Here is a 19,585-nt window from a genome sequence, read left to right on the forward strand (position 1 = left end):
TGGCCACGGAAACATATACCTGGAACAGTTAGGTGCAAAGCTGGCCCACGTCAGGGCACGCAGCAGGAAAGAATACAGCACTCAGCACTCCCCTGTCACCCCCTCCCTCACTGCTTCTCCGATCCGTCACAACCCAGCTCCCCGCCTCCAGTGAGTCCCGATGTTCAAGTCGTACTTTGCACCAGACTTGCCCGTATCCTTTCTGATTTGGCCTTGGGAAGCAAGCATCATGTAGTTTGCCAGGGGAAGCAGAGGCTCAGAGAGGTGCCAACAATGCATGACCAACGAACAAGAGGGGCAGCTGGAATCTGGTCACCTGACCCGGACACGGCCTTCCCATTATTCTACCCATTGGGGAGGGCAAACCGAAGCGAAAAAGAAATGCTGAGCATTTCAATGTATACTGCTGTTTTCTCTTCTTTTCTTTTTTGTTGTGGAATTTTTACTTGGCAACTGAAGTTTTGAAAGAGCTGACTGCTATAGTAGCGAAAGATAGGTGAAAACAGAGATGTAGCTGGACCTAAGGAAACCAAAGAGATCAGACAGAACAGAATCATGAAGAGGACGTGTCAAAAAATCATCAAAATAAATGAAAGGTGGGGGAGGAGACTCTGCCCAAAATGTTTACCCGGCACTCACCTTTGCCCTGAACCATCCCACCTCCACACTCAGCTCCTGGTTAATGAACATAATTTGGTTGGTGTCCCTTGAACTGTATCATCTGTTCCCCAAAAAAACAAACCCCGAAGTTGGTCTCCAAGCCACTTCCAAGTCCCTAAGTCCCTGGTTGCATTCAGTCTATGGAAAACATCTGTGGCAAAGTAAATCATCCTACTCTGAGAAAGACCAGAGTGTAATTTTTTTTTTTTTTTCTTCTCTAAGTGCGTTTTGAAGTCCTGGTTGGAAAATTAGTGAAAATTGTAAATCTGTTTGCAAATCTGGTCATGTCTAACCCAGAGATTAGGGCAAAGATTCCAATTTAAAAGTAAAACCGTGACAACCCCAGTTAAGCGTGTCCTCAGGCACTGCCAGCAGGGCCTTCACTCAATTCCACAGGCAGTGGATTTATTACAGGCACCCGACACGTTCCCCATCAGACACCCCTGGAGTATTTACTTGAGACAGCAGGGTTCAGTCTGCACTTCCTCTGCAGACCAATATATTATTATAAATTGAGCTAAACTGTTTCCTTTTCATAAGTGCTATGAAGTTCAGATTTCAGATATCAGCACAGGGTTGGGGTCCCTCCGCACAGCTCTTGATAGTATTTGGCTTTTGAAAAGTAAAGAGAAGAGGTAGCTTCAGACCATGGTTGCTTTTATTTTTGTTTTGCTTTGTCTAAGAGGAGATGGAGGAAAATTCATTTTAGAAACTGAATATATATGACCTCTTAATAAGAAAATGTATTCTCCATCCCCAGCTCAATAGCTTATCAGTAATTTCACCTACATCTGAAGGCAGGAGCTCAGAAATCAGGACTAGATATTACGTCTTGGATGTCAGCTCCGATAAAATAACAACACTCACTTGTCCCGTTTATCACCTACAACAGCTAAAGGGAACCAATGTATATCTTAATATGTATATTCATTATAATGTATAAGTCAAAAGGACAATGTCATTATTCAATATTTTCATTACTGATGTATTTCTGAGCCAAGAAAAACATAACTTTTAAAAGAAATGAAGAATGTGTGTACATATTCACACACACACGTACATGGGTTTGTATATTTATACACGTATGTATGTATGTGTATATATACATACACACATACATATGAATGATTAGGTCACTTTGCTGTACAGCAGAAATTGACACAACATTGTAAATCAACTATACTTTAATTTTTTTTAATTTAAAAAATTAAAAAATGGAGGCTCAGTGGTAACAAATCCAACTAGCCTCCATGAGGACAGGGGTTTGATCCCTGGTCTCACTCAGTGGATTAGGGATCTGGCATTGCAGTGAGCTGTGGCACAGGTCGAAGACACAGCTCAGAGCCAGCACTGCTGTGGCTGTGGTGTAGGCCAGCAGGGTAGCTCCAATTGGACCCCTAGCCTGGGAACTTCCATATGCCGTGGGTGCAGCCCTAAAAAGCAAAAAAAAAAAAAAAAAAAAAAAAAAAAAAAAAAACCTCAACAGAAGAAAAAAATGGGAAAACAGAAGGAAACGACTACATCGTCATACTTCTTTTCTTCCTTCTGAACAACTTAGTCCTAGAGCCTTAGGGAAGGCAGAAGCATTGAGCTGAGGGAGGGATCGGAAGGCACAGAAGCCCTGAGCTGGGGCAAGTGCCCACGTGGGGTAAGGAGGGCACCCATGTGGGGAAAGGAGGGATGGCCTGACATGGGTGTCAGAGCTCAAGCGGATAAAATGACAAGTTCCAATCCACGCTTCTTTCCGGCTGTGCAACCAGTGCTAAGGAATGACATCAATCTAAACTTCATTTTCTCTTTCTCAGTAGAGCTAGTATCTACCTCTCGGGGTTACTGGGAAAATTCAAAGAAGGCCTGGACATGGCATTAGTACCCAATAAATGTAGCTGTTTCTTTATATACCACTATGATTCCGAATACATATATCTGTGCACATAGGAAAGACTGACAAGGACGGTCCTAAAATAGCCATGAACCTGATTTTTATATTCTTCTTTCTGTTTGTACTTTTCAGTACTGTTTCTTTTCTCAGTAATGAGCATGCATTACTTTTACAATCAGAAAAGAGCATGATGGGGGAGGGAGTGGGAGGGATCGGGAGCTTGGGCTTATCAGATACAACTTAGAATAGATTTACAAGGAGATCCTGCTGAATAGCATTGAGAACTTTGTCTAGATACTCATGTTGCAACAGAAGAAAGGCTGGGGGAAAAATGTAATTGTAATGTATACATGTAAGGATAACCTGACCCCCTTGCTGTACAGTGGGAAAAAAAAAAAAAGAAAAGAGCATGAGATTTATTAAATAAATGGAAAGTAGCTGAGCCTTTACGATGTGTATTTACCACTTTTATGTACAGAAAACTAATAAAGCTATGCCCAAAAAGCACCATTCTGACTCTCACTTCTTTTAAAGATGCAAAATGAGAATAGAAACGTGAACAAAATATCCAAAAGGATATGATGGAAGACAGGAGAAAAAGAATGTATACACATGTATGACTGGGTCGCTATGCTGTACAGCAGTAATTAACACAACACTGTAAATCAACCATACTCTCATTTTTTTAAAAAATGTCCAAAAGGAAAGTGGTTTATTGGCTGAAATTAACACCCATTTACATTCATGGTAAGTATCCACATCCGGGTGGTATATTAAACAATGAAATAATAGTCTATTTACCTACAAATGATGCTCAACGGTGGGGCAAAGACTTCAGAACAGAAACTTAGAATCTGAAGCAAGAAGGGGAGGGGCAGGTGAAGAGACAACCTTCACCCCCAAAGCATCCCCACGTGGAGATTTCAGCAACTCGGGTCAAGTCTAAAAATGGCCCCTATAAGATTGAGAAAATCATCATATATGAAACTAGCAACCCACACTGGTCCCTGTTCTGTCTCAACTGAGTGACCATGGCCAAATTAACTTAAGAACAGAACGGTCCCTGCACCATGTCCCTCGCAAGGCTGTTTGGAGACTGAATGAAATTGCTTATGTGAAACCATACTGTAAAGCGACATGCAAAAGGAAGGCAAGGTTGGGGGCTTACTGAGATCAGGGTTCAACGAATGCAGGACTCACCTATGAGAAGAATTTAAGAACTCCCCACTGAATTGCACCGGTGAGAAAGTAATTGCCTACCTCATGCTCTTCCAATCTTCCCACTGACATGAAGGAGAAAGTCAAGATTGGCCCCAACTGATACAGTTAACACCTCTCTGTAATAGTTCCTAAAGACAGCGCAGGGCTCAGGCTCAGGAGCCTCAGCAAATAAAAGCAGCAGGCACTTAATCCTGCTGCCCTTTCTCTCTCTACAACACTTCCTATTGGTCGAGTGATACTGGTTTCCCCATTAAGATGGCGAGATAAAAATCCCCTTCTAAAATAAATTCATTCATGACACTGTAAATTAACGATAGTTTCATTAAAAATTTTTTAAACTTTTAAAAATTTTTTAAAAAGAAAAGAAATTCATTTCAGTGAAAGAAGAGAAGAGAGTTTATCTAGAGAGAAACATTACATAAGTAGTAACAGTACAGGTAGCACATGGATATGGCAAGAAGCTTGAAGCTGATGTGTAAAATGACTGAAATCTGGAAAACACTGAATGAGGTGCTGGCCAAAAGGGCTCTACCAAACCCATGGTTCCTCCAAGAAAGGACCACGTTTTATCCATCTCTAAAATCTTCTCCAGAACTTATGCAGCACACAGAACTCAGTGGGCCTCCACAAACAATCCATTAATTGTTTTTTTCTTTTTCTAGGGTTATACCCACGGGCACACGGAAGTTCCCAAGTGAGGGGCGAATCAGAGCCGCAGCTGCCAGCCTGCATCACAGCCACAGCAACGCAAGATTCAGACCACATCTGTTCCCTAAGCCACAGCTCACAGCAATGCCGGATCCTGAACCCACTGAGCAAGGCCAGGGATCAAACCCGCATCCTCATGGATATTAATCGGTTCTTAACCTGCTAAGCCACAATGGGAACTCCCCAAACATTCTATTAATTGGGAAATAAGTCTTATTGTATATACTGGGTTTGAGCCTTGGTGCTTCCTGGCTCTAAAACCCAAGACATGAGTAAACTCCCCCAGGCAGGTAAGAGTGAGCGCAACCCTAAATAATCAGGAGTCAGAGCCAAGGATGGAAGAAACCATGAGAAGAAGCTTTGTGAGGAACAAAAAGGATATTGTTTGCACATTGCGATCAGAAAACAAACAGAAAGTCTAAAAATAAAGCCAAAAACGTAGAGCAAAGAAGCAAAAAAACCAAGCTCTACAACCTCCACAGCCTCAGTCAGCCTGACCACAGCTGAAATACTGCTTCCCAAAGAACTAAATGAGGGAAATGAAGGAAGCTCCCTGTGAGGCAGGGGAGGAAAAGGCTGGGTTGTCAGGTCAGCTCTTCCTGCGAAGAAACTCAATCCAAAACCAGAAAAAAGTTTCACTAAAAACCTAAACAGATAGGGACATAGTTCTAAAACGTCACATGGATAAGCTGATTTAGATGATGTAGTGGCTCTGGTATTTAAAAAAAAAAAATCTTGAACACGGTTTAGCACATTCGGGGAACTCCATAAACTCTTTTAATGCAAAGAAGAGCAACTCTGGAAGTTGGCAGTAACCTGGAGTTCCATGGCGGCTCAGCAGCGGAGGAGCCCAGCTAGGATCCATGAGGATGCGGGAATACATAAATAAATACGGTTGGTAGTATCTTTAAAAAGCAAATCCTGGTTACACGTAGAAATTTCACTGTCACTATAAAATAACTAAAGAGTTTCTTTCAAAAGACATATTCAAAATATGTAGCCGATTATCTAAAACTGAGACACCAGAGCATCACTAAGGCTTAGATCCAACCAATTACCCAGCATAAAGTAGCAGTCTCCTTGGTGAAGGGGTATCGCCAAACCAGGGGTCTCTATGTCCCATGAGATCTTAAAGCCAACATGCCACACATCGGGATCTCTGCCTTCGAGCTGGGGATCATCCTCGCTTTCCTCTTCAGGGCCTGTCGAGAGAGAAGGGAGTGGTCAGAAAGGAAAGGACCATCTGGAGTTCCGGGTTTCATAACACTTAGCGCAGGAACAACTGAAGTTTTAATAAAATACGGAGAAGTGAACGATACGCTCCTTTTATACCCTATTTTTAAAAATGCATTTCTTAGAATATTTTTTAACATGCCATTTCTTTTGGGTTTGTTTTATTTTTGTTTTTGCTTTTGTTTTTTTTGGTCTTTTTGTCCTTTAGGGCCACACCCGCAGCATTTGGAGGTTCCCAAGCAAGGGGTTGAATCAGAGCTATAGCCACTGGCCTACACCACAGCCACAGCAATGTTAGATCTGAGCCGTGTCTGTGACCTACACCACAGCTCATGGCAACGCCGGATCCTTAACCCCCTGAGCGAGGCCAGGGATCGAACCCCCGTCCTCATGGATGCTAGGTGGGCTCGCTAACTGCTGAGCCACGACGGGAATGCCTGTCATTTCTTTTTGAATCAAAAATGCTGAAAATTGGTGAGACAATAACCCTAGACAACAAGAAAAATAAAAGAACCTTGATTATTTTGTTCAATTCCATGTAACTAAATCAGAAAATCTGGATTAAGTGGATAGGTTTGCAGGAAAATATTAATGGCCAAAACTGACCCCAGAAGATGTAAAAAAGCTAAACAAGCCACAAAAGGTAGAGAGGAAGGTGGCAAAAGACTCTCTCTCAGGAAAACACAGGCTTAGAGAAGTTGAGAAGGAGAATTCTTACCAAACAATTAAGTGGGTAATTTCGATGCACTTTAAACTGTTCAAGAACATAGAAAAAGAAATGTGTTCAAATTCTTTTCACAAAGACAGAATAGATATCAAAATCCAACACACACACACACACACACACACACACACACACCAGTCTCACATCTAAAAATCAACGCATAATTCCTAAATATAGATAGTCCCCTACTTTTCAACTTTACAATGGTGTGAAAGGGATATGCATTCAGGTGAAGCCATACTTTGAATTTTGACTTCTGATTCTATGCTGGGCTAGCAAGATGTGGTACAATACTCTCTTAGGATGCTGGGCACCAGCAGCTCCCAGTCAACCACGCATGATGGTGAAGAACCGATATACTTAACAGCCATTCTGTACCATACAACCACTCTAACTTTCACTTTCTGTGAAATATTCAATAAATTACATGAGCTATTCAACACTATTACAAAATAGGCTTCGTGTTAGATGACTTTGCTCAACTGTAGGCCAATGTAAGTGTTCCGAGCATGTGTGAGGCAGATTAGGCTAAGCTATGATATTTGGTAGGTTAGGTGTATTAAACGCATTTTTGACTTATGATATTTAAGTTTACATAAGTTTTGACTTACGATATTTTCAGGCTTCATTGGGAGGTAAACCCACTGTAAGTCAAGGAAGGAAATAGAACTACAGAAGGAAAGAAAATTCAAATCGAGCAGCATATGAAAAGAACAACACTCCATGACCAAGCAGAACTTATTCCATGAGTACAAGGAGAGTTCAATACACAAAGGCTTATACTTAAAATTCATCGTATTTACAGACAAAAACAACCGAAAAAGTATTTGATAAAAATACATCCTTTCATGATAAAAACCTCAACAAGAGAGCAACAGGTGGCTAGTCCCTTAACATGATATAATACAGATCTACCTTAATTCCAAAGCCAGCATATTTTAAGAAGGAATCATTAGAAATAGCTTCAAAGTTGAGACAAAGCCCTTTAGCCTCACAATGACTCATTTAAACAATGTAAAGACATATTATGTTCTTTAGAAACAAGACAAAACATCATGGACATGCCAGTTCTCCCTAAATCATCTATAAATTTGACACGAACACAATAAAAATATCAACAGGATTGATTTTCAGGTGAGTGAGGCTGGTCACCAGACAAGCTGATTCTACAATTCACAAAGAAATATGAACAAGCAAGGACATTTATTTATTATTATTTATTTATTATTATATAAAGAGCTTCAGTGTGATGGAAGGGGAGTTTGGGTTTAGTAGATGCAAACTATTCCATTTAGAATGAATAAGCAGCGAGGTCCTACTCTATAGTCCAGGGAACTATATCCAATCTCTTGGGCAAGACCATGACGGAAGATAATACAAGAAAGGGAATGTATGTATATTATGACTGGGTTGCCTTGCTATACAGCAGAAATTGCCACAACACTGTAAATCAACTACACTTTAATTTAAAAAGAAAAAAGAAAAAAGAACAATAAAAAAGAACTCCTACACATCAATAAGATAAATCAATAATCAAATAGAAAAACAAGCAAAGGTTACATGAAAGAACACATGAAATAACATGTGCCTGTAAACATCTAAAAAGATGTTAAAACTTCTTCTTTTCTTTCTTTTTTTTTTTTTTCTTTTTAGGACCACACCCATGGCACATGGAAGTTCCCAGGCTAGGGGTCAAATGGGAGGCTATAGCTGCAGGCCCACGCCAGCTACAGCTACAGCAACACCAGATCCAAGCCAGGTCTGCGACCAACACCACAGATCAGAGCAACGCCAGATCTTTAACCCAATGAGGAAGGCCAGGGATCAAACCCTCATCCTCATGGATATTGATCAGGTTCATTACCACTGAGACACAACAGCAACTCCCAAACTTACTTCTGTAAGAGGAATAAAAATTAAAGCCATAATAGATATTTCTTACTTCTCAGATCAGAAAAAAAAAATCAAGCAATTTCATAAATCCTGGTTAGTAAGAGTAGCAAAATGGCACACTCATACTCTCATAGAAGACTACTTGGCAGTACTTATCAAAATGACAAATGCATAAACCCTTTGGACTTACAGAAATTCCACAATTCCACTTTTAGGTATTTATACTAAAATTACTACTTGCAGAGGTTGCAAACTGAGCAAAGGATATTTGCTGTAGCACTGTTTACAAGAACAAAAGAACAGAATAACCTAAATATTCATCAATAAGTTTCTGGTTAAATTATAAAATGTCCAGTCAGTGAAACATTATATACCACTAAAAGTAATATGAGTGTTCACTGATCTAGAACTATCTGATACATTAAGAGAAAGAAAGGAATAGGTTATAACTTGGGTAAAAATACAAACACATACACATACATGTGTAGAGGTATATATAACACTTCTGAAAAAACCTCAAAGACTGATTTTTCTGAGCAAAAAAGTGCATGACTGGGTAAGGAGTGGAAAGACACATAAGGAAGTGGAAGGCACACACTGCAATTTGCCCTTACTAACAGTCCTGCACCTACTTAAAAACTTGCAAAAGTTCGTTTAAGAAATATTTATTGAGCAGTTACTATATCAGGCACTGACCTGAGCCCTTGGGATCCATCAGTGAATGAAACAAAGACCTATGCCCAGTGAAGCTGTCCTTGCAGTGTGGTACCTGTTCATCACTGATTACTAAAAAGGCAACATATTTTTTTTTTTTTTTTTTGTCTTTTTGCTATTTCTTTGGGCCACTCCTACGGCATATGGAGGTTCCCAGGCTAGGGGTCAAATCGGAGCTGTAGCCACTGGCCTACGCCAGAGCCATAGCAACGTGGGATCCGAGCCGCGTCTGCAACCTACACCACAGCTCACGGCAACACCGGATCCTTAACCCACTGAGCAAGGGCAGGGACCGAACCGGCAACCTCATGGTTCCTAGTCTGATTCGTTAACCACTGTGCCACGACCGGAACTCCCAAAAGGCAACATTTTAAATTCCATTGGACTTCAATCCCTGGTCTTCAAGGGTCCATTTTTCTGTTCCACCCACACTTAGAGCCCTAGTAACTGGCATATAAAAGCCATCCAAAGACATGGGTACTAAATTGCTTGCTTCAAAACAAAATGTTCTTTCAATTCACACCATTCTTGGCCCTCACTGTGCTAGGTGGGAGGAAGGGAAAATGCTAATTAAGGTGGGTAGGGAACCGCAAATTAAGTCAAATAATGTAATAAAGCATGACACTGCTAAATCAGAACAGTGCTCAATATTCAACAGGTCTAGAGGAGAAACAGGATCGCTGAGGGTTAGACTAGGTAGAGTAGAATTTTCACAGAAGATCAAACTTGAAACAAGGATGGTTTAGACTCACAAAGGGTAGAATACAAAAGATGCAAAATTTTATGTGATCAAAATGGACAAGAAAGACATTTTACTGAGGCTGCAGGATCTGCAAGCCACATACACAATCCCAAAGTACACACATCTATACACGGAGGCCCTAAATCCTGAACATCTTACTCTCCTGTAACTATGCACCAGAGTCAGAGACAGTAAGAGAAAGGAAAAAAGGAACACTCCCCTTTATAACTATTCATTTCCATTACTCTGTTCAGCCATGGTGAAAAAAAAAAAAAAAAAAAGGCAACAGAGTTCCCACTGTGGCTCAGCAGGTTAAGAACCTGACTAGTGTCCATGAGGATATGGGTTTGATCCCTGGCCTCGCTCAGTGGGTTAAGGATCTGGCACTGCCGCAAGCTGCAGAGTGGGTCGCAGATGCAGCTCAGATGTGGCATGGCTGTGGCTGTGGTGTAGACCGGAAGCTGCAGCTCTGATTCGACCCCCAGCCTGGGAATTTCCTTATGCTACAGGTGCAGCCATAAAAAGAAAAAAAAAAAAAAGGAGAAGAAGACTAGAAATCTGTTTATGGTCTCTCACAGGAGGATTGCTACTAAAAGCTTTAAGGACACCATCTAACCATGAATATTCTTTAATTCCTTAAGTGTGATTCTAAAGTCTAATACAGCCATAGAATGGAATCTTACCTTTTGTCATACATGTTGTTATGTCTGATACATATTTTCTCAAGTACTCTTTAGGGAAGAGCAATCATTAGCTAGATTTCTTTGAGAATAAGTCATAAAATTAAAAAGTCCAAAGCTATAGGTTAATCCGAAAAACAATTTAAAGAGAATCCTCTGGGACAGGGGTGACAAAGACCTTACATACGAGAAGACAAAACTAATTCACTGGTTGTGACCTTTTCTGAGCCCTGATGGAGAATCACTCTGAAACTGTCTCCACGCTCAGCAGGAAAGAATGGTAGGGCTGATTATTGATGTCTGTCTCAGGCACTAGAAGGGGTAGTTAGCAAACTAGATATTTGCTGTCCATGCCTGATGACGTTCTCCAGTTAGTTCTCATTTACACTTAATACATCATTATACTTGAAAACACCAGGATTTGCAAAACTAGATCCTAGGGACCAGGAAAAAAAATCTTACAAAGGTATACAGCTTGACGTGTAGTGTATTTTTTGAACAAATCTAAATGAGTTGCCCACTGATAAAAGTGCTTTGAGTAGAAATACAAATTTCCAGCTACTCTTTTTTTTTTTTTTTTTAATCTTTTTAGGGCCACACCCGCAGCATATGGAGATTCCCAGGCTAGGGGTCTAATTGGAGCTATAGTTGCTAGCCTATGCCAGAGCCACAGCAACGCCAGATCCTAGCCATGTCTGTGACCTCCACCACAGTTCACGGCAATGCCAGATCCTTAACCCACTGAGCGAGGCCAGGGATCGAACCGACGTCCTCTCGTGGATGCTAGTCGGGTTGGCTAACCACTGAGCCACGACAGGAACTCCTCCAGCTATTCTTGAATTGCAAGATCGAGTATCACTGGGCTAGTCACAAGTGGCTGCAGGTAAGTAGGTGTCCCTTTTAGACAAGGCGCTAGTGGCAGTCCCCAGTAAGCCACTTGACTGACTCCTGTGCTACACCTGCCTGGCCCCTACAGGCATTCAAATCCATGAACCTTGCTCTAGCCTACAGGCAAATCAGGCCTATCACCTGCTTTTATACAGTTTAGCTGGTACACAGTCAGGCCCATTCATTTATGCACTGCCCATGGCTGATTTCACACATAACAACAAGGTTGAGTAGCTAAGACACAGACCATAAGGCCCATGAAAATCTGAAAATCTTTATTATCTGGGGCTTTGTACAGAAAATGTGTGCCAACCCCTGCTCTAGAGTATTGATATTTGTGATTTGATGGAGATGCCTATGGCACATATTAGTGAGGAAGCCGAGGCTGAATCAAATAACGATGATGTAATGTGATTAATACCTACTAATGCCATGTGACTAATACCAGCACACAACATAATAAAGTAATTCATGCTAAATTATTTAATAAGCAGATCAATTCAGCAAAAGAATATTGATATTAGAAATCAATATTTATATCTGTTATAGCCCAAGGCTTTCAGGCTGCTTCAATCAGATACAGCAAGTACCCCGAGAAAAAAAGAATAGGAACATTTTAAGAAAGTTCTTCATATGTCCCTCTCTGGTCAAAGCAACCACAACTTAACTTGCAAAAGAAATAATTTTTAAACTACAATGACTTTTGGGTGTTTTAATGCCACTTAAGTATGGTGTCCTTATAAGGGATCTTTTTTTTTTTTTTTTTTTTGCTTTTTAGGGCCGCACTCACGGCATATGGAAGTTTCCAGGCTAGGGGGCGAATCAGACCTAGAGCTGCCAGCCTACACCACAGCCACAACAACGCAGGATCTGAGCCATGTCTGCAACCTACACTACAGCTCACGGCAACACCAGATCCTCAACCCAGTGAGGGAGGTCAGGGATCCAACTCACAACCTCATGGCTCCTAGTTGGATTTGTTTCCACTGCGCCAAGATGGGAACTCCCTAAGGGATCATGTTTATAGCCCAGCGGGCTGGTTGACTACATTGCCTCTAACTTTCATCCTCTCACTCTTCTCAATGTGGCATCAATAAAGTCTGGGATGACAAACAGACAGTAATTGCAATCAGGGTTGCCTGATGCCTCCCATAAATCCAGCACCTTTGAAATGTGCTCATTAAAATAATGTTTTGCTGAAGGTTTGTTTCCTCCATGGGCTGGGGTAGGGAGGAGGGAAGCTGTACTGTCTGATAAATTTTTTATTGCATAAATACAGTGTTGCTCACTTTCCCAATAAAAGCACCTTGTAATTCTCGATAGCAACTGCAATGGATTACAGTTGTCCCGTGTGTTATTTTGGAAACAAGCAGAGGCAATAGGCTCCTACTTGCCTTTAAACCCCAGTAACTTTGAAAGGATTTTAAGTGTCTCAAGGTGTTTGGTGCACTCCCAACTCCTGCTAACCACGCTGCTAAAGAAGTAAAAGATGTGACAGAAATACAAAAGAATGCGAAGACTAAACATTGAGTTTATAATGTCTAACACGTAACCCCCAAGTTAACTAATGTGATGTATTTATGCTAACATTAAAAAAATTATATTATTATTTTAGCATAAATAAATAAAATTTTGAGAAAAAATTAATTCCATTTGCTAAAAAGTAAATGCCATCAAATATTTTGTTTGCATTCTTAAAGCTGTAGGCAAACACTGTTAACATAGAAAACAAAGCTAGAAGCCTGAGCACAAGAGGAAGAGATGCCAGTTCTAATCGAGTAAAATACATCACTTGAATTTTTTCATCAGATTTAATAGCATATACCACTAGTACTGTATTCAATAATTTCCCTGATATGTAAGTATTTATCATCACCACACATTATAAAACAGCCCTATTTCCTGTTCCCTATTCACTTAGCCAAGTGCCAAAATTTCTAAGACCTGGCTCTGGCAACTATTTTCTATCTGGGTTTCATTAACCTCACATCTAGAGGGGCTTAAGTAGCAGGTCCCTTCCCATCTATGTCACAGATTTTGAGAAACCCAGAAGTTGCAGATGGGCAGCTGGTATACGGAGCCTAATGATGCTATCTCTGTCTCACACTAATCTATGACATTCCAGTATCTAGGACAAGGAATTTTTTTTTTTTTTTAAATGGAGAATAACAGGAGCTCCTGTTGTGCTCAACAGGTTAAGAACCCAACATACTGTCCGTGAGGATGTGGGTTCGATCCCTGGCCTCGCTCAGTGGGTTAACGATCCCTCACTGGCTCAAGCTGCAGTGCAGGTCACAGATGTGGCTCAGGTCCGGTGTTGCCATGGCTGTGTCCCAGGCCTGCATGTAGCCCAGGGACTTCCAAATGCCACAGATGTGGCCATAAAAATAAAAAAATAAAAAAAAAATGGAGAGGAGTTCCCATCACGGCTCAGCGGTTAACAAATATGACTAGTATCCATGAGGATGTGGGTTCGATCCCTGGCCTCGAGGATCTGGAGTGGGTGGGTCGGGGATCTGTCACCTATGGTGTAGGTCACAGACACAGCTTGGATCCCATGTTGCTGTGGCTGTGGTGTAGGCCAGCAGCTCCAATGGGACCCCTCGCCTGGGAACCTCCATATGCTATGGGTGCAGCCCTAAAAAGACAAAAAAAAAAAAGGGGGGGGAAGAAGAAGAAGAGGGACAGAAGGTGAAAGGGAAGGTACAAAGGAAGACACACTCTAGAAGGGAAATGGCACAGTGGTGTATAAGAACGTAACTGACTCTGGGTTGCACGAGTATTGCATGAATGACGTGGATTTATAAGAGAAAAGGCTGGAGAGGTGGGGAGAGGCCAGGACACAGAGGGTCTATAAACCACGGTAAGAAATCGAGGCTTACAATGAGGGCAACAGTAGATACTGATGACAACCCTTCCATAGATCAGATCTGTTTTTCACAATGATCCCCCGCAAGGTAGACACTTCTATGTGTAGACTTTGGGTAATTTTCCTGGATAGGTTTGCAAAGTAATGGCAAATGGCATAAGCCCGAGACCATTTGGGAAACACCCTTGGAAAGAAGGGTTAGCCCAGAAGAAGCCTTCCTGGAAGAGCTCCACCATTCAGAAATGCGGTCCATGGGAGTTCCCAGTGTGGCTCAGTGGGTTAGAACCTGATTAGTATCCATGAGAACATAGGTTCAATCCCTGGCCTTGCTCCATAGGTTGGGGATCCAGTGTCGCCATGAGCTATGGTGTAGGTCACACACGTGGCTCCGATCCTGCATTGCTGTGGCTGTGGCGTAGGCGGCAGCTGCAGCTCTGATTCAACCCCTAGCCCGGAACTTCCATATGCTGCAGGTGCAGCCCTAAATTTAAACAAAAAATAGCAATGCTGTCCTTCGTTGGTTGTGAGGAACCAGCAGTCAAGCCAGCTGCTGACACTGAGCACACTCCTCAGCCACCAAGGAATGAATGGTGTGAAGAAACAGAGTATTCAGAAGTTTGAAGGGAAAGAGAAAAAAAAAAAAAATCCTAATCAGTCTCAGCTCAGAATCTATAACAAGCCACTCTCAGATGTCTTGAAACAAGCAATTCAGAACCAACGAAGTTCCCTGACACAGATAAATGATAAAATTAATTATAAGTTTTCTGGGATTTCGGAGGAAATACTGAAAACTCTTTACTGAAAAATCTAAAGCCTTTCAACATGATGTCTGGCTCTGTCAGCTTTCAATTTAATCATTTGAAAAGAAATGTAAGATATAAATATTCACATCCATAGGAGAACCTCATTATATCATGTTTCATGGTCTTAGGGGAGTGAAAGTGAGAAAAGGAGAGAAATATTGCTCTGGGGACTCCTGGCTAAAGCTTCAGACCACGACATTACCTGAAAGGAAATATGAAATGAGAAAAGGAAATAGAGCTACTTCTCAAATAATACATTCTCTGAAGCAGAGCTTTGAACAATAGGGGCTGCAATTCTGTGGGCAACCTCAGGAAAGTACAGGGAGAGTCATGGAATCTTACAGGAAACCTTGATGTTGTAAATAGCATAGTAGACTTGATCCAAACTGGCTTAATCAAAACAGAACAATTATTTGTTCATCTAGCTTCAGGCAAAGCTTTATCCAAGGTTCACAACACAGGTCTAAGACCCAGTTTCTCTCCTTATCTTTTTAAAGTAAACCTGTTTAAGCTCAAGTATCTGCTATTTCCTATCAAAAGAGCCTAATACTAAACAGAGACTGTAGTTGCAGAAATCAAAGAGGTTTTGGACAGTGGCCACAACGGAGTTGAACAGCACAAACTATTCAAGAACAGGAGATACCGATGTGGTGCGGGGAAAAAAAAAAAAAAATTATTGATTTTGCATGACATGCACTTGCAGAGAACAATCAAGACACAAACCAGACCTTGAAAGAGCTTGCAATTCTAACTCAAATATTTGTAAAACTCACTACTACAGATAGAATAGATGGGTAACAGGAACCTACTGTATAGCACAGGGAAATTTACTCAGTACTGTGTGGTAACCTCTATGTGAAAAAAAAAAATCTGAAAAGCAATGGATATATGTATACAAAGTATGATTTACCTTGCTGTATGCCTGAAATTAGCACAGCTTTGTTAAGTCAACTATATTCCAAGAAAAATTTTTTTAAAGATGATGGATGTTTACTGAACTTATTGTGATAATCACTTCATGATGTATATAAATCAAACCACTATGCTGTACACTTTAAACTTACATGGTACTATATGTTAATTATACCCCATAACTGGAAGAAGAAGAAGAAAATTTTAAATTTAAAAAAATGTGTAAAACTAAGGTATGGCCTTAGAACTGAAAATAGTGGTTACTGTTGGGGGAAAGAATACACTGGAAAGGAGCATTTCTGAGGTACTAATGTAGTTTACGTACTGATCTGGATACCAGCTACGCAGATCCACTGGCTCTATGTTAGCTCACCAAGCTATATGTTTACAGTGTTTGTAATATTTCAGCAATTTAAAAAAGATAAACCTCGGTAGACCAGCTGGAAGACAAAGTTAAGGAAATCTCTGAGAGTAGATTTTTAAAAGACAAAAAAGATTCAAAATAAGAATATGCAAGAAAATTTGAGGAGCAGTCCAGAAGGTTCAACAACCAAACCATACAGAGTCTAGAGAGAAGAGAAAATTAGAGAGGAAGAAATAATTAATGAACTAATTCAAGAAAATATACCATGTTGAAGGACATGAGTTTCCAGATTGAAAGGACCTATCGATTGCCAGTATAATGGAAGAAAAAAATATCACTGTGAAATTACAAAAAACTAGGAAAAGATCCAACCCAGAAAGTCTCATAAAGGATAAAGAACAAAATCAGAGTTCTCAACATGAGCACTTGGAAGATAAAAGACACTGATGGGTAAAATGCCCATAAAATTCTGAGGGAAAATTATTTCCTGCCAAGATTCCCATACCCAAAGTACTGACACATGTCAAGGTAGAATAAAGAAAATTTAAAACATTCAAGGTCTCGAAAATGTATCTTCTAAGCACCCTCTCTCAAGAAGCCATCAGGAAAAAGAGACATGGGATGCAGGAATCTGAAACTCCAACACAGGAGACTAGATTACAATGAAGGGATATCACCAGATGGGACATCTGGGCTGGTTGTTTCTGATGAGCCACCTCAAACTGCATACCCCACTTATAATGTGGAATAGATACGCCATGGAATATTACTCAGCCATAAAAAAGAATGAAATAATGCCATTTGCAGCATCATGGATGGACGTAGAGATTATCATACTAAATGAAGTAAGCTAGACAGAGAAAGACAAATACCATAAGGTGGACGGAAGCTCATTGGTGGGGCTACAAGCTGAGAAAGACAAATATCATATGACATCACTTATACATGGAATCTAAAAAAAATTATACAAATGAACGTACAAAACAGAAATAGACTCACAGGGAGTTCCCGTCGTGGCACAGTGGTTAATGAATCTGACTAGGAACCATGAGGTTGAGGGTTTGATCCCTGCCCTTGCTCAGTGGGTTAACAATCCAGCGTTGTGAGCTGTGGTGTAGGTTGCACACGCGGCTTGGATCCCACGTTGCTGTGGCTCTGGCGTAGGCTGGTGGCTACGGCTCCGATTGGACCCCTAGCCTGGGAACCTCCATATGCTGTGGGAGCGGCCCAAGAAATAGCAAAAAGACAAAAAAAAGAAATAGACTCACAGAAAACAAACTTATGGTTACCAAAGGAGAAAGAGGGTGGGATAAATTAGGAAGTTTGGGATTAACATATAAACATTACTATATATAAAATAGATGACTGACAAGCACCTACTGTATAGCACAGGGAACTATACTCAATGTTTTATAATGATCTATAGTGGAGGAGAGTCTGGAGGGGAGAGTGTGTGCATGTGTGTGCGTGCGTGTGTGTGTGTGTGTGTGTGTGTGTGTGTGTGTAACTAAATCACTTTGCTGTACATCTGAAATTAAAGCATTTTAAATCAACCATATTTCAACAAAAATTTTTTAAAAAGATCAGTTGAAACCAAGTATGAAAAAAATCTCACTTATAAAACCGCAGACTTTAAATATATACAGTTTATCATATGTAAATAACATCCCAATAAAATTATATAGAGTTGGAGTTCCCGTTGTGGCTCAGTGATAATGACCCCAACTAATATCCATGAGGATTCGGGTTCAATCCCTGGCCTTGCTCAGTGGGTTAAGGACCCAGCACTGCCGTGAGCTGCAGTGTAGGTCACAGACGCAGCTCGGATCTGGCTTTACTGTGGCTCTGACGTAGGTTGGCAGCTGCAGCTTCGATTTGACCCCTAGCCCAGGAACTTCCATATGCCACAGGTGCAACCCTAAAAAAAAAAAAAAAAAAAAAAAACCACAACAAAAAAGGATTATTTAGAGGGGGAACCATCCAGCCATTGCTGTTGGCCTAGCCTTCTCTTGACAACTGGCAGATATCACTGCTGGCCTTCCTTTCTCACAACCACTGGACACGGCCACTCTTTTCTTGTAAAAACACCTAGGACTCCGTATAACCATCTCTCATCCCCTCTGCCTCTCCCGGGTCCACCATCTTCATGCGGATGACCCAACAGCCTCCTGCAGCTCCGCTGCTTCCCTTCTACTCAAAACTGCAACGGCTCCCCATCTCACTCCAAGTACCAGCCCAGTACTCTGTATTACAGCAGCCTCTCCATATCTGCGGGTTTGCTCTTGGGAGTTTCAGTTGCCTGCAGTCAACTGCTGTACGAAAATATTAAATGAAAAGAATCACAGAAATAAACAATCTGTAAGTTTTGAGTCACACGCCGTCCTGGGCAGAGTGATGAAATTATGGACGATCTAGCTCTGTCCCTCCTGAAAGGTCACTCGCCCCTTTATCCAGTGTAGCCTGCTGGTCACTCCGTAGCCTTCAGGTACCAAATCGACAGTCCCAGTATCTCAGTGCTTGTGTTCAAGTAACCCTTATTTTACTAACTAAAGGTCCCAAAGCCTGAGAATAGTGATGCTGAGACAATTTCAGTATGCCCAAGAGAAGCCACCGTAAGGTACTTCCTTCAAGCAAAAAGGTGAAAGGTCTCGACTTAATATGAAGGAAAAAGAACTGTGAGGCTGCTAACATCTATGGGAAGAACAAATCTTCTCTCTGTGAAACTCTGAAGAAGGATAAAGAAACTCATGCTAGGTCTGCCATTGCATCTCAAACTGTGCAAGTTATGGTGATGGTGTGTGATAAGCATTTAGTTAAGACAGACAAGGCCTAAGTCTGTACAATAAGATATTCTGAGAGAGCCCACATTCACAGAACAGTTATTACGGCATAGGTATGGCTGTTCTATTTTTAGTTATTGCTGTTCATCACTTACTGTGTCTAATTTATAAATTCGACGTTATCATAGGTGTGTAGGTATAAGAGAAAACGGTCTGCATAGGGTTTGGTACTGGCCGTGGTTTCAGTCACCCACTGGGGGTCTTGGAACACATCCCCTGTGGACAAGGGGGACTACTGCACAATATTAAAAGACCCTAACTTCTGCCTCACCCCACCCTAGTCTCCCCTGTCGGTCATCACCTCTGCTACCCTCCCTCCTCTGCAGATGCGGCACCGATCTGGCATTGCTGTGGCTGTGGCGTGGGTGAGCACCTGCAGCTCTGATTCACCCCCTAGCCTAGGAACTTCCATATGCCGCAGGGCCCTAAAGAGAAGTCCCTGCCAAATCTGA

At 41.3% G+C, this 19,585-nt stretch overlaps 1 protein-coding gene across 1 annotated transcript in view; it reads right to left on the bottom strand.

Moving 5' to 3' along the window:
- FTO (fat mass and obesity associated) overlaps positions 1-19,585 on the bottom strand; it is a 387,563-nt gene that overhangs the window by 245,018 nt on the left and 122,960 nt on the right. The window contains 1 exon segment of the mRNA NM_001112692.1: positions 5,530-5,673. Within this exon segment, the coding sequence (NP_001106162.1) occupies positions 5,530-5,673 (144 nt within the window).

The sequence above is a fragment of the Sus scrofa genome, chromosome 6 (assembly GCF_000003025.6).
Source record: "Sus scrofa isolate TJ Tabasco breed Duroc chromosome 6, Sscrofa11.1, whole genome shotgun sequence".
NCBI lineage: Eukaryota > Metazoa > Chordata > Mammalia > Artiodactyla > Suidae > Sus > Sus scrofa.